At 36.9% G+C, this 27,134-nt stretch overlaps 1 protein-coding gene across 1 annotated transcript; it reads right to left on the reverse strand.

Annotated features, from left to right (window-relative positions):
• LOC121369733 (protein MFI-like) lies at positions 1-27,134 on the reverse strand. Its single transcript, XM_041494789.1, has 14 exons — positions 26,871-27,134; positions 21,908-21,963; positions 20,661-20,749; positions 18,495-18,687; positions 16,399-16,451; positions 14,626-14,752; positions 13,521-13,667; positions 12,666-12,694; positions 8,333-8,403; positions 5,720-5,853; positions 4,776-4,840; positions 3,626-3,796; positions 2,776-2,831; positions 1-792 (listed from the first exon to the last, which is right to left on the reverse strand). Exons 1-14 carry the CDS (start codon positions 26,932-26,934, stop codon positions 644-646), a joined length of 1,404 nt encoding a protein of 467 aa, XP_041350723.1. The 5' UTR covers positions 26,935-27,134; the 3' UTR covers positions 1-643.

Raw genomic sequence — 27,134 nt, forward strand, 5'->3', positions numbered from 1 at the left:
TTTTTAAAATCAGTAATTTAATATTCATTTAATTTTACAAATAAAAACATTATACACTGTATAATAAATCTAAATTTTATTACTTGAGTAGTTATTAAAAAAAATGCAAATGTTACATAAATATATTCAAAAACCAGGGGTGGGAACTGATGAACTGTAAAAAAGAGGAAATCTTTAGGGATCCTGGAAATTCTTGAAATCCTAGGTTAAAATCTGTGCCATCTGACATATTTTGGAGGAAAGGACAATTAAAATGCGAATAAACGCAATGTTCCATGAGAGGAAAACAGCTGATCCAAGGAGAATTCCCACCCCTGAAAACTTAAAACTGAGACCACAATCGTAGCAGAAAGCATTTTCTATAAAACAATACTATTAAAAGTCTTCTTGAATGTATAGCAGTTGTGAAAAGTTCTAATGATCACTGGTTCAAATCTTCACCTGAACAAATTTCTGCGATTCGTATTCAATACTGCTATATATTTCTCAGCAGATTAGTAATTAAAAACTATTATTTTGTCTTCATAATTTCTTTCATAGTCCACACATATTGAGAGAAAAAAATAGTTTTATCACAGAAGGTCCACATCATCACAATCAGGAACACACATTATTAAGACACAGTTGTTTGGAAAACGGTACATCAGCCGACTGTTACCCAATGCTTGTTACTCACACTGCTCGACACCGGTGTATTGTGGGACTGGCGAGTTGACTGGAACCTGGATGGACCGGTTGATAATGTCATCTCGTAAGGATCCATGCTGCTTGTCATAACTTGTAGTCGATCAACTGAAATATGTTTGACAAAAAATATGTAAATTTTAATGGAGCCAGATTTTTTTTTTTTTCATATTAAAATCATGGCTATCTCTGGATGAGGTAAAACTTTCACCAAATTATCTATTGAACCTCAAAAACTGCACAAAACCACGGTTATTTTTCAACATAATATTCATCATTGCATTAAAAAAGAAATTGCAAAATCAAAAAAAAATTCACCATTTGTTCTTAAAATTTACAAAAATTAACAAATGACAAAGCTAGCCCTGCAAAACTTTTATTTTAAAAAAGGCAAATGTTCATAATTTTAATATATTTTATTATTTTCATTTTCGACAACAATAAACATTAAAAAATACAAATGTCCACAGTTTTAACACAATTAATAATTTTTATTTGAAATGCAAACAAGCATTCTGAGAGTACTGCTAAAGCAATACATGTTCCCTACCAGGACAAACACATTTCTATATCGCCCAAGTTCAAGGGCCATAATTCTGGGTAAATTGCCATAAAATTGCCATAAAAGTCAAACTTTATCTGTAATAGCACATGATAAAGCTATACACTAAATTGTAACTGAACATTTTGTGGCATTTTATTTGGTTAACTGAAATTTGAAACCATGTACATATTTTATGACCAAATTGCTTACAATTTTGGGATCCAGCTTACACATTTGGTTGATACTACCCAGAGCCTATTTCACTAAACATCGCAAGTTTACATTTCCAACTAGCAGTTATACCAGACATTCATTTACACATGTGTTTGACATCTATTTCACTAAACATCGCAAGTTTACATTTCCAACTAGCAGTTATACCAGACATACATTTACACATGTGTTTGACATCTATTTCACTAAACATCGCAAGTTTACATTTCCAACTAGCAGTTATACCAGACATTCATTTACACATGTGTTTGACATCTATTTCACTAAACATCGCAAGTTTACATCTCCAACTAGCAGTTATACCAGACATTCATTTACACATGTGTTTGACATCTATTTCACTAAACATCGCAAGTTTACATTTCCAACTAGCAGTTATACCAGACATACATTTACACGTGTTTGACATCTATTTCACTAAACATCGCAAGTTTACATCTCCAACTAGCAGTTATACCAGACATACATTTACACATGTGTTTGACATCTATTTCACTAAACATCGCAAGTTTACATCTCCAACTAGCAGTTATACCAGACATTCATTTACACATGTGTTTGACATCTATTTCACTAAACATCGCAAGTTTACATCTCCAACTAGCAGTTATACCAGACATACATTTACACATGTGTTTGACATCTATTTCACTAAACATCGCAAGTTTACATCTCCAACTAGCAGTTATACCAGACATACATTTACACATGTGTTTGACATCTATTTCACTAAACATCGCAAGTTTACATTTCCAACTAGCAGTTATACCAGACATACATTTACACATGTGTTTGACATCTATTTCACTAAACATCGCAAGTTTACATCTCCAACTAGCAGTTATACCAGACATTCATTTACACATGTGTCTGACATCTATTTCATGCAGAAATTTACATCATTATGGAAGATTAAGGAGAAAAGAACATAAAATATGTGTACTTCAGACTATATTTCTTGTACTATAATAGTAACAAAAATTGTGATTTAGTCGTAGATTTACATCTACGTGCAAAACCAGGCTTACAATGTTTTGTAAAACTGAGCCCAGATTACAAAGGAACATGAAATATATCTACATGTACGTTTAACTATATTTGTTGTATTATAATAATAGTAATAAGAATTGTGGTTTAGTTGTAGATTTATGTTTACTTGCAAAACCAGGCTTACAACGTTTTGGGAAATTGGGCCCTAGATTTTTCTTCCTAGTTTAAGAAATCTTAACAAGCAACATGCTATACTAATATTTCTTAAAATTATTGTTTTACACGAAAATTTGCCAACAGTGTAAATGCACAAAACAACATACCGATCTTCTTCTCGGAGTTGGAACTTGTAGCAATATCCTTCCATGCTACCAAGTAACTGAAAACAGAACATAATAATTATACAACTGCTTATCATGAACATTTTCTACAATTCAGTTCTGATGTTCTTTCTGGTATTTCACAGACTATACCCTAGCTGAAGTAAATTATATTTTAGTTGGGGTAAAACAAAAGTATTTAGTTACACATCACATCGTAGTGAAAACATTATGCAACAAATCTATATGACACATCTATACACAGCTCTCGAAATTCGACCACAATGGCAATAGACAGTGTGGCCGCAATAAGCAGTTGTAAAATTGATTTGTGACAATGTTTTTTATTATCAGATATTTGATTTGTTATTATCTCTCTATCTCACTCACTCACACTTTCTCTCTCTGTCTCTTCCCTGTCTCCCCCTCTGTCGTCTATCTCTCTCCTCTCACCTCTCTCCCCTTCTCACCTCTCCCCCACTCACTCACTCACTCTCTCACTCTCTCTCTCTCTCTCTCTCTCTCTCTCACTCTCTATCTCTCTCTCTCTCACACTCTCTCTCTCTCACACTCTCTCTCTCTCACACTCTCTCTCTCTCTCTCTCTCTCCCTGTCTCCCCCTCTGTTGTCTATCTCTCTCCCCTTGTCTATCTCTCTCCTCTCTCCCCTTCTCACCTCTACCCCCACTCACCCACTCACCCACTCACTCACTCACTCACTCACTCACTCACTCACTCACTCACTCACTCACTCACTCACTCACTCTCTCTCTCTCTCTCTCTCTCTCTCTCTCTCTCTCTCTCTCTCTCTCTCTCTCTCTCTCTCTCTCTCTCACAAGGACACCGTAACTCACTCATCAAAGTTGAGACTGGTCGTCCACTCGAGTAGCTCATCCACCTCCCACTCCTCGAGAGCCTCAGGTCCAAGATTATCCACCGTGGCCACCATCCCGGCCGCCGCTCCCTCTATCAACTTGACCGTCTCCATGTCCTTAGACCGCGCCTTCAACATCCCATCTTTGTACCTGAAAACATCACAATATCCTGATGGAAAGAAACAAGGGCACATGGTAGTTGAGACCATATTTAATTCACCATTAAGATCAGTTATAGAAAGAAAGAAAGAAAGAGAGCGAGAGAGAGAGGGAGAGAGAGAGAGAGAGAGAGAGCGAGAGAGAGAGAGAGAGAGAGAGAGAGAGAGAGACAGACAGAGAGACAGACAGACAGAGAGAGAGACAGTGAGAGAGAGAGTGAGAGAGACAGAGACAGAGACAGACAGACAGACAGACAGAGATGTCTCCTGCAATTGCATGGATTACTCTTACCAAGTGGCCGCAAGATATCTTTTATATGCACTTTCCCACAGATAGAACTGTACATACAACATTTGTTAAGCATTTGTTGGGAGTAAGAAAATCAAAATGGGTTTATTTATCTTTTTTTAAAATACAATATTTATTGCATTAATATCCGAGATGGATTGCCAAACAGGCTATACAAATACCTCTCCACAAGCTGATATTATATATTACATTTATAAATATAAATGAAAAAGAAACATACAAAACATACTACTATAAAATATCACTATTTCACCCACTACGAGTTACATACCACAAGTACAATGGTGGCTATAGTAAATATGTACATGTATCTGAACCAAAGTAAGAACTTGCAGACATTTTCTTACAGTGCTAATATTGATTAGGAAAAAGAATTTCCTAAATATAATTTATTAATGTTTCAAACAATACTAATACAAAACTGTAGAGAATTAGAAAATTGGAACATGTATGTTCAATATCTGATCAATGGAATAAAAAATGAATAACAGGTTGTGACAGACAGAAAGACGGCCGGCCGGATGTATGGATGGACAGCTGAGGCATGTATGTACCCGATTAAAAATATACTTTTAACTTGAAATGAAAATAAAACCAAATATGAATTGTAATAGTTTAAATATTTCACTGTTAATAAAAATAGCTATTTAAGTATTATTACATCTTTTTCATCCAGTTTATTTTCTTCTGTTTTCTTCTCCTGTCCACATCTTGTTTTCTTTGCAGCTAAAACCAAAAAAAAGCAGATGATTTCTCTATTCAAACAGTAGAAGAATTTATTTATAACAAACAAAAATTTCATAAAATATCAAGGTGATCTTATAATAAATCGGTCACTTTTATACACTAATAATTTTTAACTTTTTTTAAATAACAAACAAAAATATTCTCCAATATTAAAAATCAGGACAAATAAAATATACTGTGCAGTTTAATAAATATTAACAGACAGACTGAAGGATGGATGGAGTTATCTTGAACTACTTCTTTGGTGATTAATTCTAATATGATATAATATTCAACGTAGAAACTACAAATGGACAGATAAATGGATGGATGGATGGATGGATGGACGGACGGACGGATGGACGATGGATGGATAAATGGATGGATGGATGGATGGATGAATAGACGGATGGACATGTGGATGGATGGATGGATGAATAGACGGATGGACATGTGGATGGATGGATGGATGGATGGATGGAAGGATGGATGGATGGATGAATAAATGGATGGATGGATGGATATATGGATGGATGGATGGACAGACAGATGAACAGACAGATGAACGGATGGACAGACAGATGAACAGATGGATGGATTGTAGGATGGACGGACGGACAGATGGATCAATGGACAAACATATGGGCAAACATACACTGATAGTGAATGAATGGATGGATGGATGGATGGATGGATGGATGGACGAATGGATGGACAAATGAATGGATAGATGGATGGACAGATGGATCAATGGACAAACATACATTGATAGTGAATGGATGGATGGATGGATGGATGGATGGATGGATGGATGAACAAATGGGTGGCTGGCTGGCTGGCTGGATGGATGGCTAACACTCAGACGGAAACACTACGCACCCTGTCATGATGAAAGTCGTATTTCTTCTGTGATGTTTCCCAGGTGACCGTGTCGGACATGATGTGACTTATGAGTCTGTCCGAGACGAGTCTCCACCCATTGTTATCAATCCTCTGGTACCAGCCTTCTGTACCTGTAGGAATATATCATATAAAAGTATCAAATTTCTTTGTAAACAAAAAGATTCTATCATAAGTATTTGATGAAGACCAAGAAATGCCAACCTTTGTAACAAAACTAATTTAACTGAAATTCACCAAGGTTCATTAAAAAATTGTAGTTTCAATGTCCCTTTTCAAAGGCACAGTATTTAGTCTTCTCCTAGGAATAAACAGCTAACGCACATATAAAAACATAATTTGGCCCACACTACATAACTAGGTTTATGTTTACAGTTTATTCCCAATGTTAGTGGAATAACAACATTGTTGGATATAATTATTAGGCAGTATTTTACACTTTTGACCCAACTATAAATAAGCAGTGCAGCCCATTTTCTGAAAACAACAGACACAAACAAGATGCACTGTGCCAAATTCAACACACAATTACAAAGACAGTTGGGGGTTTTTTGCAGTGGGGGTGGGGGTGGGGGTGGGAAGAGATTATAACCCAATCCTGAACAAAGCAAATGCCCTCACAAGGCTAGCGTAAAACAAATTTATGATCAGTTTAGTGAACATTTATAGCCCAGTGCCCACAAGCATGAAAATGACATTGGACCAACACAAATCACATACATTTTGCAGATTCTTACAAAAACTGTGGGACTACTGTGATCTTTTCATCAAAGAACAAGTAGAAGAACAATTTTCGGAGAATGCTAAAGTCAGGAACGTCCGATACCTTCTTTTAAAAGCACCCACCCACAAGAAGAATCCTGGATCACCTCCTGAAACACATACGGTCTAAGTGAAATGACATAGAGATTATTATACGAGCTTGTGTGTCGTACTGATTTTACGAAACAAGTGTTAGGAGTGTTGTACTGCCCGAGCAAGAGCGAGGGTAGTACATGAATCCTGACACGAGTTTCATAAAATCAGTATGACACACACGCGAATGTAATAATTTCTTTATTATCCATATTATTATTGTTGTTTACTATATCAATAACAAGACCCAACTCAAAATGTTTCAGCCACAACTAGGAGATGACGAAATGACGTCAAATTTCAAATGCACAGCCTGAGCTAGGACTTGCGAAGCAACGTCATGTTATGATGTCACTTCTCAAAATTACGTCATTACACTTGTTATTACACATGTGCTTCGTATGATTATTATTAACTCGGTTATGTTGAACCATATGGATAATAAAGATACTTACTTGTGGGGTCGACCACTTGTCTTTTCTTGTTGTCGGTGTCTGGTTGTTGTTTCTTTAAACACATAGTCTAAATGTCATAACACATACTTACTTGTGGGGTCGACCACTTGTCTTTTCTAGCTGTGGGTGTCTTTGGTTGTTGTTTGTTTAAACACATACAGTCTAAATGTCATAACAGATACTTACTTGTGGGGTCGACCACTTGTCTTTTCTAGCTGTGAGTGTCTTTGGTTGTTGTTTGTTTAAACACATACAGTCTAAATGTCATAACAGATACTTACTTGTGGGGTCGACCACTTGTCTTTTCTTGCTGTGAGTGTCTTTGGTTGTTGTTTGTTTAAACACATACAGTCTAAATGTCATAACAGATACTTACTTGTGGGGTCGACCACTTGTCTTTTCTAGCTGTGGGTGTCTTTGGTTGTTGTTTGTTTAAACACATACAGTCTAAATGTCATAACAGATACTTACTTGTGGGGTCGACCACTTGTCTTTTCTAGCTGTGGGTGTCTTTGGTTGTCTTTGTTGTTGTTTGTTTAAACACATACAGTCTAAATGTCATAACAGATACTTACTTGTGGGGTCGACCACTTGTCTTTTCTAGCTGTGAGTGTCTTTAGTTGTTGTTTGTTTAAACACATACAGTCTAAATGTCATAACAGATACTTACTTGTGGGGTCGACCACTTGTCTTTTCTAGCTGTGGGTGTCTTTAGTTGTTGTTTGTTTAAACACATACAGTCTAAATGTCATAACAGATACTTACTTGTGGGGTCGACCACTTGTCTTTTCTAGCTGTGGGTGTCTTTGGTTGTTGTTTGTTTAAACACATACAGTCTAAATGTCATAACAGATACTTACTTGTGGGGTCGACCACTTGTCTTTTCTAGCTGTGGGTGTCTTTGGTTGTTGTTTGTTTAAACACATACAGTCTAAATGTCATAACAGATACTTACTTGTGGGGTCGACCACTTGTCTTTTCTAGCTGTGGGTGTCTTTGGTTGTCGTTTGTTTAAACACATACAGTCTAAATGTCATAACAGATACTTACTTGTGGGGTCGACCACTTGTCTTTTCTAGCTGTGGGTGTCTTTGGTTGTCGTTTGTTTAAACACATACAGTCTAAATGTCATAACAGATACTTACTTGTGGGGTCGACCACTTGTCTTTTCTAGCTGTGTCATAACAGATACTTACTTGTGTCTTGTCTTTTCTAGCTGTGGGTGTCTTTGGTTGTCGTTTGTTTAAACACATACAGTCTAAATGTCATAACAGATACTTACTTGTGGGGTCGACCACTTGTCTTTTCTTGCTGTGAGTGTCTTTGGTTGTCGTTTGTTTAAACACATACAGTCTAAATGTCATAACAGATACTTACTTGTGGGGTCGACCACTTGTCTTTTCTTGCTGTGGGTGTCTTTGGTTGTCGTAACAGATACTTACTTGTGGGGTCGACCACTTGTCTTTTCTTGCTGTGGGTGTCTTTGGTTGTCGTAACAGATACTTACTTGTGGGGTCGACCACTTGTCTTTTCTTGCTGTGGGTGTCTTTGGTTGTTGTTTGTTTAAACACATACAGTCTAAATGTCATAACAGATACTTACTTGTGGGGTCGACCACTTGTCTTTTCTAGCTGTGGGTGTCTTTGGTTGTGGTTTGTTTAAACACATACAGTCTAAATGTCATAACAGATACTTACTTGTGGGGTCGACCACTTGTCTTTTCTAGCTGTGGGTGTCTTTGGTTGTTGTTTGTTTAAACACATACAGTCTAAATGTCGTAACAGATACTTACTTGTGGGGTCGACCACTTGTGGGGTCGACCAGTCTAAATGTCTTACTTACTTGTGGGGTCGACCACTTGTCTTTTCTAGCTGTGGGTGTCTTTAGTTGTTGTTTGTTTAAACACATACAGTCTAAATGTCGTAACAGATACTTACTTGTGGGGTCGACCACTTGTCTTTTCTAGCTGTGGGTGTCTTTAGTTGTTGTTTGTTTAAACACATACAGTCTAAATGTCGTAACAGATACTTACTTGTGGGGTCGACCACTTGTCTTTTCTAGCTGTGGGTGTCTTTAGTTGTTGTTTGTTTAAACACATACAGTCTAAATGTCGTAACAGATACTTACTTGTGGGGTCGACCACTTGTCTTTTCTAGCTGTGGGTGTCTTTAGTTGTTGTTTGTTTAAACACATACAGTCTAAATGTCGTAACAGATACTTACTTGTGGGGTCGACCACTTGTCTTTTCTAGCTGTGGGTGTCTTTAGTTGTTGTTTGTTTAAACACATACAGTCTAAATGTCATAACAGATACTTACTTGTGGGGTCGACCACTTGTCTTTTCTAGCTGTGGGTGTCTTTGGTTGTTGTTTGTTTAAACACATACAGTCTAAATGTCATAACAGATACTTACTTGTGGGGTCGACCACTTGTCTTTTCTAGCTGTGGGTGTCTTTGGTTGTTGTTTGTTTAAACACATACAGTCTAAATGTCATAACAGATACTTACTTGTGGGGTCGACCACTTGTCTTTTCTAGCTGTGGGTGTCTTTGGTTGTTGTTTGTTTAAACACATACAGTCTAAATGTCATAACAGATACTTACTTGTGGGGTCGACCACTTGTCTTTTCTAGCTGTGGGTGTCTTTGGTTGTTGTTTGTTTAAACACATACAGTCTAAATGTCATAACAGATACTTACTTGTGGGGTCGACCACTTGTCTTTTCTAGCTGTGGGTGTCTTTGGTTGTTGTTTGTTTAAACACATACAGTCTAAATGTCATAACAGATACTTACTTGTGGGGTCGACCACTTGTCTTTTCTAGCTGTGGGTGTCTTTGGTTGTTGTTTGTTTAAACACATACAGTCTAAATGTCATAACAGATACTTACTTGTGGGGTCGACCACTTGTCTTTTCTAGCTGTGGGTGTCTTTGGTTGTTGTTTGTTTAAACACATACAGTCTAAATGTCATAACAGATACTTACTTGTGGGGTCGACCACTTGTCTTTTCTAGCTGTGGGTGTCTTTGGTTGTTGTTTGTTTAAACACATACAGTCTAAATGTCATAACAGATACTTACTTGTGGGGTCGACCACTTGTCTTTTCTAGCTGTGGGTGTCTTTGGTTGTCGTTTGTTAAACACATACAGTCTAAATGTCATAACAGATACTTACTTGTGGGGTCGACCACTTGTCTTTTCTAGCTGTGGGTGTCTTTGGTTGTCGTTTGTTTAAACACATACAGTCTAAATGTCATAACAGATACTTACTTGTGGGGTCGACCACTTGTCTTTTCTAGCTGTGGGTGTCTTTGGTTGTTGTTTGTTTAAACACATACAGTCTAAATGTCATAACAGATACTTACTTGTGGGGTCGACCACTTGTCTTTTCTAGCTGTGGGTGTCTTTGGTTGTTGTTTGTTTAAACACATACAGTCTAAATGTCATAACAGATACTTACTTGTGGGGTCGACCACTTGTCTTTTCTAGCTGGTTGTTGTCTTTTTGGTTGTTGTTTGTTTAAACACATACAGTCTAAATGTCATAACAGATACTTACTTGTGGGGTCGACCACTTGTCTTTTCTAGCTGTGGGTGTCTTTGGTTGTTGTTTGTTTAAACACATACAGTCTAAATGTCATAACAGATACTTACTTGTGGGGTCGACCACTTGTCTTTTCTAGCTGTGGGTGTCTTTGGTTGTTGTTTGTTTAAACACATACAGTCTAAATGTCATAACAGATACTTACTTGTGGGGTCGACCACTTGTCTTTTCTAGCTGTGGGTGTCTTTGGTTGTCGTTTGTTTAAACACATACAGTCTAAATGTCATAACAGATACTTACTTGTGGGGTCGACCACTTGTCTTTTCTAGCTGTGGGTGTCTTTAGTTGTTGTTTGTTTAAACACATACAGTCTAAATGTCATAACAGATACTTACTTGTGGGGTCGACCACTTGTCTTTTCTAGCTGTGGGTGTCTTTGGTTGTCATTTTTTTAAACACATACAGTCTAAATGTCATAACAGATACTTACTTGTGGGGTCGACCACTTGTCTTTTCTAGCTGTGGGTGTCTTTAGTTGTTGTTTGTTTAAACACATACAGTCTAAATGTCATAACAGATACTTACTTGTGGGGTCGACCACTTGTCTTTTCTAGCTGTGGGTGTCTTTAGTTGTTGTTTGTTTAAACACATACAGTCTAAATGTCATAACAGATACTTACTTGTGGGGTCGACCACTTGTCTTTTCTAGCTGTGGGTGTCTTTGGTTGTTGTTTGTTTAAACACATACAGTCTAAATGTCATAACAGATACTTACTTGTGGGGTCGACCACTTGTCTTTTCTAGCTGTGGGTGTCTTTGGTTGTTGTTTGTTTAAACACATACAGTCTAAATGTCATAACAGATACTTACTTGTGGGGTCGACCACTTGTCTTTTCTAGCTGTGGGTGTCTTTGGTTGTTGTTTGTTTAAACACATACAGTCTAAATGTCATAACAGATACTTACTTGTGGGGTCGACCACTTGTCTTTTCTAGCTGTGGGTGTCTTTGGTTGTTGTTGTTTAAACACATACAGTCTAAATGTCATAACAGATACTTACTTGTGGGGTCGACCACTTGTCTTTTCTAGCTGTGGGTGTCTTTGGTTGTTGTTTGTTTAAACACATACAGTCTAAATGTCATAACAGATACTTACTTGTGGGGTCGACCACTTGTCTTTTCTAGCTGTGGGTGTCTTTGGTTGTTGTTTGTTTAAACACATACAGTCTAAATGTCATAACAGATACTTACTTGTGGGGTCGACCACTTGTCTTTTCTAGCTGTGGGTGTCTTTAGTTGTTGTTTGTTTAAACACATACAGTCTAAATGTCATAATAGATACTTACTTGTGGGGTCGACCACTTGTCTTTTCTAGCTGTGAGTGTCTTTGGTTGTTGTTTGTTTAAACACATACAGTCTAAATGTCATAACAGATACTTACTTGTGGGGTCGACCACTTGTCTTTTCTAGCTGTGGGTGTCTTTGGTTGTTGTTTGTTTAAACACATACAGTCTAAATGTCATAACAGATACTTACTTGTGGGGTCGACCACTTGTCTTTTCTAGCTGTGGGTGTCTTTGGTTGTTGTTTGTTTAAACACATACAGTCTAAATGTCATAACAGATACTTACTTGTGGGGTCGACCACTTGTCTTTTCTAGCTGTGGGTGTCTTTGGTTGTCGTTTGTTTAAACACATACAGTCTAAATGTCATAACAGATACTTACTTGTGGGGTCGACCACTTGTCTTTTCTAGCTGTGGGTGTCTTTGGTTGTGTTTGTTTAAACACATACAGTCTAAATGTCATAACAGATACTTACTTGTGGGGTCGACCACTTGTCTTTTCTAGCTGTGGGTGTCTTTGGTTGTTGTTTGTTTAAACACATACAGTCTAAATGTCATAACAGATACTTACTTGTGGGGTCGACCACTTGTCTTTTCTAGCTGTGGGTGTCTTTGGTTGTCATTTTTTTAAACACATACAGTCTAAATGTCATAACAGATACTTACTTGTGGGGTCGACCACTTGTCTTTTCTAGCTGTGGGTGTCAGGTTGGTTGGTTTGTTTAAACACATACAGTCTAAATGTCATGGGAGGAAATCTTTGCTGGAAATGGTATTAAAAATAAAACAATCCATTTATACATCATTAGATAGATAGCATGACTACCTAGTGATGCAGTGGTGTGACAATATAATAGCTGGGTTGCACTTCACAAAGACATGATTTTGCAATGTAAGAAGTTTCAAAATTCAATACAAATATTTACCATTATTATGTTTGGTACGATATAAATGTGAATATGGAAAAGATATTTTAAACTATGGCTGTTTGGTATTTAACATTTAGTTATTTTGACATTTGGTTAACCGATAAAACTCACTGTTACCACATATGCTGCTCTTATTAAAAAGCAGCAACAGGACAGCACATACCACAGACCTTGATATACCAGTTGTAAAGCACTGGTTGGAGATGGGAACAAATCACCAAGAGTTGCCAAGAATGATTGCTCCTACTGTCTAAAGCATATACATTCTCTCAGTGTTTTGTCAGCATATTACCAACATCATCAGGCACAGTAATGTAATAAAATATAGTATGCTTGTCTGAAGTAGGTCGTGGTGACCTAGTTATGGTATGCAACACACTTCCATCCCAAGTTGTACTTGTATGCAAAGTTTGATGATCCTATATGAATTGATAAGGAAGATATGGCTGGATAAGGATTTCCTTTAATGTGCAGTAATGTGTGAAAAGTAGGTCACAGTGACCTAGTTATGGTATGCAATATCCTGTATAAATTGATAAGAATGATATCCTCTAGAAACAAAACGTTTATGGACAGATGGATGTACGTATGTATGGACGGCTGACAGCACTATAGCATAATACAACCCGCTAAAGAAGGCGTATATAAAAAAAAACATACCCCAGCTAATCGGAATCTTATGTGAATCCCTGCGGCTGGGTCAAGTAGTTTGGCCTCGTTAGGGTTAATACACCGCAGCATCAACATGGGGTCGCCACGAGTCTTGAAGTTGATCAGATCACGGTAGTATCTGTAGACTTGAATATCCTGAAACACAATTTCAAATCTCACAATGCACAAAAGACATGTTAAAGTGCCAATATCACAGTTGCATTTCATATATTATGTAAGATTGCATTATTTAAAAATTATATTTATAAGAATATTTTCAGCTATAATTTATATTTATAAGAATATTTTCAGCTATAATTTGACCAAAACATTAGCAATATAGTACACAACACTGAGCTGTGCTAGAGTTTTAAACCAATACAGAAAACGTAAAATCAGTTTCATATATTATGTAAGATTGCATTATTTAAAAATTATATTTATAAGAATATTTTCAGCTATAAATTATATTTATAAGAATATTTTCAGCTATAATTTGACCAAAACATTAGCAATATAGTACACAACACTGAGCTGTGCTAGAGTTTTAAACCAATACAGAAAACGTAAAATCAGTTTCAAACTTATATGGTTAAAACAGTAACAAAAAACGACAAGCAAAAAGTGTAGAAATTGATTCAGGACACAAACAAAAATGTTTCATTATTTACAAAATATTTTAATATTCATGCTTTTGCCTCAGTGTTTTTTTAAAAACATTTTTAAAGCTGTTTTTAAAAATTCTTTCCTTCTACTATAATGGTACCAAATAGCCTCATAAACTATCCTATTTGAAAAAAGAAATAAAAAGGATTCAACAAAATGTCTTTTTTTTCTTTTCTCTTTTATAAACTTTTTGTCCAATGGTTTTTGACATCTATTTGTTAAAAAGCCATGACAGCCAACAAAAAGGATTTAACGAGATGTCTTTTTCATTCTTTTCTTTTCTTTTTTATAAACTTTTTGTTCAAAAGTTTTTTTTATGTCCATTTGCTAAAAGGTAATCACAGCCTACAAAAAGGATTCAACGAGATGTCTTTTTTTTTCTTTTTTTTTTTATAAACTTTTTGTCCAATAGTTTATGTCTATGTGTTAAAAAGCAATCACAGCCTACAATGTGTCGCCTCCAGGACCGCTGTATAATGATGACCGCGTCCGTCTTCGAGAGTGGATCCACTGACCTGTCGGTCCTCGTCCCTTCAGCTGCATGTGAACTCAACTCCATTACGTCTTCCACCTTACTAAAAAGGAAAGAAACTGTCTTTCACAAGATCTCAGCACAGCAAGGAATCACAGAACAAAACATTTTAAACTATGGGTATTTAGTTCGACCCAGCAACGTAGTCCAATGGTAAAGCGCTCGCCTGATTACCATTACTAAAATATAACTAGTCTGACATTTAAAACAGCATCACATAAATATAATTATTTATAATCTTAGAACAGAGATTAAATTAAACCTTTGTTTAACTGGGGCGAGACGTAGCCCAATGGTAAAGCGCTCGCCCGATGCACTGACTGTCTAGGATTGATTCCCATTGGTGGCGACACTGAGCTATTTCTCGTTCCAGCCAGCACACCATAACTAGTATATCAAAGGCTGTGGTATGTGCTATCCTGTCTGTGGCCCATATAAAAGATGCCTTGCTACTAATGGAAAAGGTAGCAGATTTCCTTTCTAAAGCTATATGTCAAAATTACCAAATGTTTGACATCCAATAGCCAATGATTAATAAATCAATGAGCTCTAGTGGTGTCATTAAACAAAACAAACTTTATTTTATTAGTTTGACTGCTCTTAGCCAAGACTGAGAGGAAAATCACTGCAAACACATTTTAGCTACTTCTACTGAAAAAGCAGCAATGGATGATTTAGATTAAAGAGTACAGCCTTTGTTTTACCAGTTGTGGGATACTGCTTGGGAGTGGGGGGAAAACCCTGAGATCACTGAAGGCAATCGATCCTAGAAGTGACCGTATGTGGCTCAGATGAGACATTGACCACTGACGTACATCCCAGCCCTCCTACCAACTACAAAGCAATTTCATAATACTAGTAATCTGTCCGACAATCAATCAAAAACAGTAAAAGGCAAATAATGTATATTTATTAGTTATTCTGATGAGAGTTGACTTTTCATACACCTATTTGAGTTACTTTGCAAGATATTAATTTATGGTATCACATGGCAGTATCTAACTTTCTGGAGATCAAGTTAAAGACATTTGGGCCCATATTTTTGGAGCTTATCTTAGCACTACAAAACTGTAAAACCATTGTAGGCTATGTTACTATGGTGTGTGCTGTAGTGACATCATAGCATACGGTGTTTTTACGATTTCGTAGAGCTAAGATAGCTTCAAAAATATGAGCCCAGATTGGCTACTCCATGATCACCATTAAACCAAGTCCAAACCAGCCACTGAAATTAACATTACCAATTTATACCTATTTCTAAAAATAGTTATTGCACATTAAAGTTGAAGAGTTAAGAAGTTCCGATTTAGATTTTTAACTCACGGGACATCAACGTAAACAATTCAAACATTTATAACACTAGAGTTAAATTAGAAAGACCATTCACCTATTGTTGTCATCACTAGAACAGACACTACAAATTGCTAATATTACCTTTAAAAACTATTTAATATTGTTATCCTTTATGTACAAACCAAAACAAACACCAGTTCCAATATATTTACATCAATTCTATCATCTAAACAAATTTGAGAATAAACAATAATAATTAACATTTCCCCACACAATCGATTATGGGTTTTCATTGATCATCACATCGGCAGAGCCAAACCGATCAAGTTAATTATAATCAGTCATTGGAACATCAAGAGTAATTACAAATTTGGCTTTTGATGTAACTAAACATACTCTGAAGCATCAATGAAATCCGGAACACTGTCTTCAAGAGTCACAGGTTCTTTCTGAAATAAAGAAAGAAATGTTTTATTTAACAACGCACTCAACACATTTTATTTATGGTTATATGGTGTCAGATATATGGTTATGGATCACACAGATATTGAGAGAGGAAACCTGCTGTTGCCACTTCATGAGATACTTTTTTATTAGCAGCAAGGGATCTTTTATATGCACCATCCCATAGACAGGGTAGTACATACCACGGCTTTTGATATACCAGTCGTGGTGCACTGGATGAAACAAGAAATAACCCAATGGGCCCACCAACGGGGATCGATCCCAGACCGACTGCTCATCGAGAGAGCACTTTACCACTAGGCTACATCTCGCCCCTTCCAAAATAAAAGAAAAACAAAAACACATAAAAACAGCTCGGGGAACATTTTGTTTTAAAATTTCAATTAGCAACAGTTGGTGATCAGTTGAAAATTGAGTTGCAACTAGTATTTAATGTTTACCGTATTGTGTAGTGAGCTAAGAAATGTCTGAGATTGAGAATAGTGAGGCGATACTGGACAAAATGTTTCCTGATCATATCTTTAAGGAGTAATTTTATGGAGCAGAGCAAATTTCTAAAAATCGAAAGGAATCTGTTATGTGCTCTTTCAAACAGATAAGACAGAACACATGTCAGCCTTTGATATTGTACCAATTGTGAGCAGGTCTCTGACAACAGAAAATCTATGTGACCCATTTATCGGTTATGCAGAAATAAATCCATGTAACCCTCTTCTTCTCTTTTTTTTGTAACCCGTTATATATAGAATAACTAATTAATGACATCGGATATCTGCTTTATCCTGTGAAGGTAAGAATGCGAAATTTCGCAAGGCTCTGCCAAACAGAATTTCTCATTCGACCTGAACAGGATAAAGCAGATATCCGACGTCATTAACTAGTTATTATCTTTATCCTGCAGACCATACAAATTAAGGGGAAAAACTATTATTTCTGTTATTTCAGCAACATTGTACAATGAGATTATGACCTAGAGGTCAAATGAGTGATTTTGTAATGTAGCTATGCGTGTGACGTCACACGAGTGACGTCAAGTCATATCCTGCTAGTAGCAGGCTATGACTTTGCTTTAGCCGTCATCATATTGTGTCAATAGAAATGATGGTTGCAGGATAAATTCATGTAAATGGTGCTGAAATTTTGCACAAACAACGTGCAAATTAACAATCGTTTTCACTATTTTCAGACACCTGGTGAGACACTATTTGAAATGGGGAAATAAAGCTTATGTTGTATACCTAGGATAAACACCCAATAATAAAAATATACAAAAATTAGATTTTTAAAAAGTAAAAATGAAATAAGTGTAAAGAAATAATTTAAAAAAAGAACACCAACATTATTGCTGTTACACACACTTCTCAATTCTTGGATGCATAAATATCAACATTGAACAGGGAGAGCATTTGTCTTGTACATTTGTAAAAAAGCTGACAGTTGTGAATGGCCCGTTATTTATTTTAGTTAATCAATGTTTTTATTAATTACTAAAGTGGCATTCTCATAATGTGATTTGTCGCATGCGATTTGTCGTAGTGATTCAAACTGCATGTGTGAGAGAACATTGCATCATAAGATTCCATGACGTAGTGATTCGAATTGTATGTGTGAGAGAACATTACATCATAAGATTCCTTGACGTCAAATAAAGCTCAGTTTAAAATATTTTGCAGGAAATGCAAGTGAAATTTAAAAAAAACATGAATGTAGACAATTAGACAAAACAATTAATGACCACATCTGGACAATAACAGATTTTTTGGACCCATGAAATCCGGTCATTTTGACATGTTTATAAACAAACAAACAAAAATTCAAAGTGACAAAACTGAACGGTTAAACTTTAATGTGATTTAATTGGCTGAGAGCTTATAATTTGTCATAAAAAAATAGGACGTGTTCTAATCAGTACGACTATGACACGACTTGTTCTAATTTAGGTGTTCTCACAGTATGATTCAATCGCATGCAACAAGTCTGTGCGACTAACTGCATAATAATAACAGTGCTTAATGAAGACTCAGTACCTTAGATTCATGGTCTGAATGTTTATCATCTTCAACATTATCAGAGTAGTCAGATTTTCCGTCTTGCTGATCATGCCTGTTTAAGGGATCACCAAACTCTTCAAGAGCCTTATCTCTATCTGCTGTAATGGTGCTGTTACCATACACCGCAGTCGTACTCACGATCATCCCCTTCGTCTTTGCAATATTTAATCTGTACAATAAAGGAAAGGAACATTTGTTAAAAGACACCTTAAGACATTTTACTATGGTTATTTGGTGTTATTTCAATGTCGTCAAAATATGATTTAAAACAAAACATTTCATCTCACATTCCCATTTAAAAAAACACTTGCATGAAAAAGTAGCATTTATTATATACTCTTCAAAAGAAGAAACGCAAAACCACATTGTCGTAACATTTGGAGAATTGATTTAATTATTGAATGGTGAGTCCGATAATTACCAAATGTTGCAGGATTGTTCACAATTCACTCTAGTCCATTGTGAGTAAGTGATAGGACACACCACCAAGGTCAAGGTCATCTGGAGTCAATACCGGGTGTGGCCTCCGCGTGTGTTGACAACTGCCTGGCACCGCCTGCCCATTGAAGCAACCAGAGTACGGATGACGTCCCGGGGGATGGTGGCCCACTCGGCCAGGGTCTGGGGCTGTGGTTGTCGCTGTCGGAGGCGTCGGTCCAACTCGTCCCATAGATGCTCAATTGGGTTCAAATCCGGAGATATCGATGGCCAAGGAAGGACATTAATGTTGTTGTTCTGTAGGAAAGCCGTTGTGAGGCGTGCTGTGTGAGGCCTGGCGTTGTCATGTTGGAACACTGCGTTGGCGTTGGCCATAACTGGAACGATGTGTGGCCGGAGGATCTGGTCAATGTAGCCCTGTGCATTCAGGTTGCCCTGCACGTGGACCAGGTCAGTTCTGCCAGTGTGTGAGATGGCTGCCCACACCATGACACTACCCCCGCCGAATCTGTCCACTTCCTGCACGCAGTTTGCCGCATAACGTTCACCACGAAACCTATACACGCGACATCTTCCATCATGACGTCGGAGCAGAAATCGGGACTCGTCACTGAATCACACCTGTCTCCATCGCAGTTGAGGCCATTGTCGATGAATCTGGCACCACTGCAGTCGGAGTCGACGGTGTTGTGGTGTTAAGATGACACCTCGAACTGGACGTCTGGCACGAATTCCTACCTCACGTAGGCGGTTCCGTACGGTCTGGTCGGATATCCTGCGCAAACCTGGTATTGCTGCGGCTGTGGAGGTGGCAGTAGTCAATCGTTCCCAAAGGTGGCGTACCCGGATGTAGCGGTCCTGCCCGGGGGTAGTGACCCGTGGTCGACCGGATCTAGGGAGGTCACGTGTTGATCCATGTTGCTGGTAACGGTCCCACAGTCTGGAGATGGTGCTTGGGGACACATGGAATGCCCTGGCAACGGCCGTTCTGGATTCGCCTGCGTCTAGTCGGCCGATGGCATTGTTTCTCTGCGGTTCACCGAGACGTGGCATGTCCTGGATTGTCAACTGTCGGCCAGATACAGAGGCCAGGCAAGCGAACACCCTGCACTTTTATACTGTCGGTGTTCATGTTGCACGTGCAGACAACGCACGTGCAGTGGTGACATGGTTTGCACGTAGCTGCGTTTTTGCGAATATTCACATTTTGGAACTTTATTGTACAGTAGCTGCGTTTTATCGAATGCAACCATGAGAATGTGTTTGGGACATGCAATGACCGTATATTCACAAAGCATGAACCGGTAGGAAACATAAAATCGGAGTTATAACCCATTTGTACCCTTTTGCGTTTCTTTTTTTGAAGAGTATATTATGGCCTTAATGAACTTCTGAACTTTAGCATACGAATTTATATGGCATCAATATTGTCATATTTTAAATGGCTCCCCATAATTTAAGACAGGGGAGCAATTAATAATTCTTCTCAATTTGTTTCGGGGGGGGGGGGGGGGAGAAGAGGAACTAGGTAATCCATTCCCCATAAAAATAATCAAGTGTCCCCTTCTCTCCTTCTTTTAATTGGTGGGTGTTTTTTTGAGAGGGGATGCCCTTTTGAGAAGTTGGGATTATGTACCCTTTTCCCATTAGTCTGCCCTGCAAAAATATTTCCTGGATCTGCCCCTGACGATGTCTGAAACTTACCGTATCCTAAATCCTCTCCAGACTCTCTGTATTTCAATAGCGGCTGCAATTGTAGCTTTTTCACTGTTATCATTTTCTCGGATTAATTTCTGAAAAATGTGTTTTTTAAAGCATCTAAGAAAACGAAAATCAAGACAAGTGATCTCTAATGCTAGTGTCAGACTGTCAACTGTCATGACAAAGTTGGCCAACTCAATAGTTGTGCTGTAATAAAAATCTGGTTCATGTCCCCTCTAGAAATTATGACACACAAACACACACACCAGATTCCAGATATAGTTCTTCTGGCAGGATTTCTGCCAGAGGGTATGAATCGTAAAATTATATATCTTACAATTTTCAAAATTAATGGATATATATTTTAATGATTTTTAGAAAATTATAGTAAGAGAACTGCTGCTTAAATTTGTTTAAAGTACACGAAATGCAATGTCCAATTTCAAAAGATTTCAAACCCATAACCACCTGTTTTGTTTTTATTACAAACCCTCAAATTATTTTCTGCCAGAAAGCCTGTATGGGCCTGGTATGTGCTGTCCTATCTGTGTGAAATTGCATACAAAAGTTCCCTTGTTACTTTATCAGTAGGAGTAGCCTATGAAGTGACAGTGGAATATGTTTCTCTTTATCGACCAAATGTCAATATTAGCATGTTAGACAACAAAGAGCTGTAGATTAAAATCCAATGATGTCATCAAATGAATTATCCTTCAACCCTTCAGTACCATTTGATTAATTCTCAACCAGCCCCATGTTAAGTTGTTAAAAAAAAACAAGCATTCTGAGAGTACTGCTGAAGCAATACATGTCCCCTAATAGTAATAGGACCAATTTGTTGTTTTCCTGAGTCAAGGGCTATAACTGGTGAAATTAGTAAATCGCCATGAAAGTCAAACTTGATCTGTAACAGTACATCATAAAGCTATACATAAAATTTCAGCTCAATATATTGAGGCACTGCGGAAAAAAAGTCCAGAAAACAAATTTCTGTATCTCTGAAATTCAAGGACCATAATTTTGTTAAAAATAGGCAAATTGCCATGAAAATCAAACTTGATCTATAAGTTATAGTACAACAGTACATGATAATGCTATGTACAAAATTTTATTTTAATATCTTGAGACATTGTGAAAAAAGGTCCTGAAAAATATGTGGGACAGATGGACAGACAGAAGGACAGAGCTGAAACCTATATTCCCCTCTGGTTGAACCAGTAGGGGACTAATAAAAATCACTTTTCTCTTACCAGTCTGTTATTTTTTGGTCCAGAGGCTAAAGTTTTTGCTAGTGTGCGTGGACCATCTGAAGAAAAGAAAGTTTTTTTTATTAATAATTTTTTTAGTTTTAACCACTTTGAATAAAGATAGCAATTATTACGGCATGCATCATACAAAATTAGTTTTAAAGATTATTTGTTAAATTATAATTTACGGTACTATAACGATGAAATTTTATACTTTAATTCTTATGGCCATCTTCACCATGTTAGTAAACAATGAAGCTTAGTGCAGCAATGACAAGGGTTCTAAAATACGGTGACGCCCAAGGCCAGTGTTTTTCAGACTCAGACCACCAAATAAATACTTAGGGCAACCCAAATGGCCAGCAAAAATTAAATAAAATCAGCACTACAATTGCTTCACAACAAATGAAGTAGACTTATAATTGTATCAATGTAAGTAATTTCTTTTGATTTGCTTTCACATATATGTCACTAATGATCTAGGATCAATCCTTGTCAGTGATCCCATTGGGTTATTTCTAATTTTTACCGGCCTCGGTGGCATCGTGGTTAAGCCATCAGACTACAGGCTGGTAGGTACTGGGTTCGGATCCCAGTCGAGGCATGGGATTTTTAATCCAAATACCGACTCCAAACCCTGAATGAGTTCTCTGCAAGGCTCTATGGGTAGGTGTAACCACTTGCAGCGACCAGTGATCCATACCTGGTTCAACAAAGGCCATGGTTTGTGCTATCCTACCTTTGGGAAGCGCAAATAAAAGATCCCTTGCTGCCTATCGTAAAAGAGTAGCCTATGTGGCGACAGCGGGTTTCCTCTAAAAAAAAAAAAAAAAACAGTGTCAGAATGACCATATGTTTGACGTCCAATAGCCGATGATAAGATTAAAAATCAATGTGCTCTAGTGGCGTTGTTAAATAAAACAAGCTTTACTTTTTTTTATTTCTCATTTCAGCCAGACTGGTATATCAAAGGCCGTGGTATGTCCTATCCTGTCTGTGGGTGGTGCATACAACAGATCCCTTGCTACTAATGTAAAAATGTTACACAACCAGTGTGGAAATGTTTGGATATGTTCTGTCTTGTCTGGGGTAAAATACACATAACAGGTTCATGTCATTTATTTGATAGAAATGGACTATGTGATGGCAATGTGTTTCTCCACTCTTTATTCAGACCAAATGTTGCAGTAAAATATGTGAGACACCAAACACCCTAGTTGAAAGTACAGTACTGTACTGAGGTATTAAACATTCTTTTAAAAAGAACTACCACTAGACATGTCCTTAATTAGTTAATGCAAGTGCTCCATGGTATTATGAAAACACTGACTAGACTGGTTTTTGCAATTAATGTTAAATGAACATGATAGAGTGACAACCAGTGAAATCATTAATGGTGGGTCACAGCAAAACCTGTATGACATGGATTGGAAACATTCCTGAATCATAGATGTAAACACAAACATCCCTCACCCAACTGAACACAAAACAGTTGTAAGACTTGTATACATCCAAACTGTTGTAATTTTGAAAGTCCTTGAGCATATAAAAAGGGCTTGGTTGAAAAATCAGATGATTCACCAGATCTGAATACGTAAGTGACGGATACAATTGGGGGTCCTGAACCCATTTTCCCACTGATGATTTTGTACAGATCCTGCTTCCCAATATATCCAGTTTTTTCTACACATCTGCTTTTTGTCCTCTCATCAGGTGTATCAAAATAAACCTGCATGTTATCAAAGTGATGCAGTGTCGAATAAAAGTAAAATATCTATAGTACAGGTTGAACCAGGGTTCATACACTTCAAATGGTTTTATTTTCCAGGACTTTTAAGGGCTATTTTCATTCATTTTCCAGGACTATTTTACCTTTTTCCAGGGGTCTGAATATATGACTTGGAAAGAAGTTTTTGTTTAACAACACCCTAGCAGATTGTTTAGTCAGTGGCTGCTATGTCTCCAGCATACAGTACTTGTTACACACAGTCTACAGTAGTCACACCCCACTCTGGATATGACTTTTGGATGGTAAAGTTGTAAACTAAAACTGTTGAAATAAAATATTTTATTAACTACATTTGTTGTACATTGTACAAAATAGTGATATAAACATGTATCTAATACTCAAATAGAATACATATATATATATATACACACACACACACACACACACACACACTTATTTATTTATATATATATATATATATTTTAATTTTTTAATTTTTTATATATATATATATATGTATATATATATACACAAACAAGTATGAAACCGCTTAGAACGTTTATAATTATTGGTGTGATCTAAACCAGTCTTGTCCACGCCTCCTTGTGTAAATTAGTTGTCAATTAAATCCTTGCAGCTAAAGCTCAGCTGCTAAATCAAAGCGTGTTGCATGTGCGCCTTCTGAAATATACATCTCCTTTGTTTTGGCTTGGCTCAAGTAGATCGAATAAACATAGGCGACACCACCAAAAGAAACAAGTGTAACAATGTTATACACTGTTACAATTGTTGAAAGGAGACCTTTGCAAATCTCTATGGTGTTAAACTCATTCTTAATCTCACGTTACATCGATGGGGTTTATTTAAAGATATGGGCTTCTTTCCGGTCAAATGATTAATCATGGTCACGACTCGCTGCACAGGATTCAGACCCAAGCGGTGAGCCATTGTTAAAGCGATAGCTCACTTTGTGAGGTGTTAATTCCTACTCAATTATACACTGTTTAATTAACGTTTACGAGCTAAATGGATTTATTCAGTTACTTGAATTTGTCGGGATTTAACAGGTCTATAAAATTATTTACATGCAAGTAGTCAACTTATATGATGTCAGACGCGTGCTTGTTTTTCTAAAAATAATTTTTTTTAGCCACCTGTTGTTAAACGTACACTTTCCGTTAGGCATTTTCGCAGAAGTGATTTACACATCTACCCGTTTTTTGTTGTTGTTTTTTTTAATGTCATACTGGTATATATTTTTTATCCGGATTCCATGCTTGAAGAATTGTGTCGCCATCTCAATTAAGATTATCTACTCATGCTCTAACGAGCACCACTACGCCTATCTATAGACCAAATAAACCAACACAGTATTTCCTGCTCAACAACTGACCAATGGCAGTCGACCTCATTATAATCATCGATGCGTTTAGGTATTGTTTTTGTTGGGGGGTTATTTATGTATTTGTAACATCACTAAAAAAAAATTAGAAACAAAATTTCAAATTTCCAGGACTTTAAGGTAAACTGACTTTTCCAGGACATTTAAGGACTTTCCAGGGTAAAAAAAAAAAAAAAAGCACTTTCCAGGATGCGTGTGAACCCTGTCGAACTCATGGGCGTATGGGGACTCCTTTGATTTAGGGGGGCTGAAGGGGTTGATTTGCCCGAAATTTTACCCAGATAAAAACTGCCCGAATTTTTTCCACTGTTTCCCACGGTTTTGCCCGAATTTGGGGGGGGGCCAATTGCCCCCCCTGCCCCCCGGGTCGTACGCCCAGGGTCGAACTCATGATGTTATTTTCAGCACATATTGCAGAACCCTCTCTACCAATAACTATCACAATAATAAATATCGTGCAGACTTTTATCTTGATGAAGGTCGACGACGGTCACTTTTCGCACCCTTGTTTTGGGTTCATACACAATAAATATAGCATATCTTACCGTAATTTCACTTGAAATCCATATTTCGTAAAAGGTACAATTTTTTAATCACAAGATTTTCTTCAAACACATTCAGATGCATTAGTAATGTTCAAACAAACAAAATTTCAATAGCAAGTTTGCATTGGAGTGTATGGTTATTGTAAGGCGATTCAAAGTGACATCAATGGAATACCGACGTCATTCAAATTCAAAATTAGCTATATTATTACAAGGCTTCGCCATATTAAAATAAAAACTGGTCTACTAATCTTGACCCCTGTCAAATTTCTATAACATGCGGACGTTGTTTACAGGTTGGTATTTTGTTATTTTTCACAAGTCTAGACAAAATATTAATTTTAAGTTTCAAAAGATGAAAGAAATAAAAAGTACCTTTTGTCAAATATATCATATCAAAAAATTACTATTGGATATGTTTTATTTACTGTGTACGAAGCCAAAACATGGGTGCGAAAAGTGACTGTCGTTGACCTTACACTCTATTGTCCGAACCAAATTGTTAACAACTACGAAAAATTACTCTACTACCTTTAATTGCCGTTAGATTTCCTCCAAAGTTTGTCCAGACACAAATCTTGAAAAAACCATTACAATGACACAGATTCCACACACCAGATAATAACTATGTTACCTATATCGACTTCGCTGAGAGCGCATAGGGCAAAATGCATGTAATTTTGAGTCAGCTGCCATTTTGACTTTTTATGGAATATTCTTCAAGAGGGGTGAAAGGATAGGACTTAATCTAACAACGTCATAACATGTTATGATATAAAAGCAAACGTGATGACGTCATATTATTTATTATTATTATTTTTTATTATTATTATTATTTTAATGATACCACTAGAGATTATTGATTTCATATTAATTGTGTCACATACTTTGGAGGCTTTCACCCCTCTTGAAGATTATTCCATAAACAAGCAACATGGCAGACGGCAGAAAACTGCATGAATTTTTCCCTATGCAATCTCAGCAAAGACCATATCGGCGACATCGTTGCAGTCTCGTGTGTGGAATCTGTATATTTGTAGTGGGTTTTTTTGCGATTTGTGTCTGGACAAACTTTGGAGGAAATCTAACGGCAATTAAAGGTAGGAGAGTAATTTTTTGTAGTTGTTAACAATTTGGTTCGGACAATAGATAGAGTCTAGATGTACCCTGTAAAAATCCTGCCAAGTAGATACATTGGTTGATAATTACTTATATTTGTTGGGCAAGGAAAGGGCTGGAATTGTTGCTAAATAATATTATCAGCTAAACAAAGCTAGATTTAGCAAATACCTGCAAGGTGAATTTCCGGGGCATCAAGAAGTTTCAATAAATCTTTTTGGTTCAGCTTTTGCATGTTTTGTTTTGCTGGTGTGGGTTTTTTTCAAAACAAAACAGTATTTGTGATATTTTTTTTTAACTAAAAAATAATAATAAATGCATAGAACCTGTCTGCATTAAATGCAATAACAATAAGCCCACTTATCCATAAATATCTAAATAAAAAAGCATGCTCAAGGTAAAGTGTTCGTTGCCAGCCATCAACAAACTTCATAC

This window comes from Gigantopelta aegis, chromosome 4, assembly GCF_016097555.1.
Source record: "Gigantopelta aegis isolate Gae_Host chromosome 4, Gae_host_genome, whole genome shotgun sequence".
NCBI lineage: Eukaryota > Metazoa > Mollusca > Gastropoda > Neomphalida > Peltospiridae > Gigantopelta > Gigantopelta aegis.

What these genes read in the sequence shown, in the direction of transcription:
- LOC121369733 (XM_041494789.1), bottom strand. Translation starts at nt 26,934, where the DNA reads ATGCAAAAGCTGAACCAAAAAGATTTATTGAAACTTCTTGATGCCCCG. An exon ending in CCTCCCATGACATTTAGACT is followed by an intron (nt 8,404 to 12,665) that starts GTATGTGTTTAA and finishes TATGACATTTAG; the next exon opens with ACTGTATGTGTTTAAACAAA. An exon ending in ACCAGTCTCAACTTTGATGA is followed by an intron (nt 2,832 to 3,625) that starts GTGAGTTACGGT and finishes TTCTGTTTTCAG; the next exon opens with TTACTTGGTAGCATGGAAGG.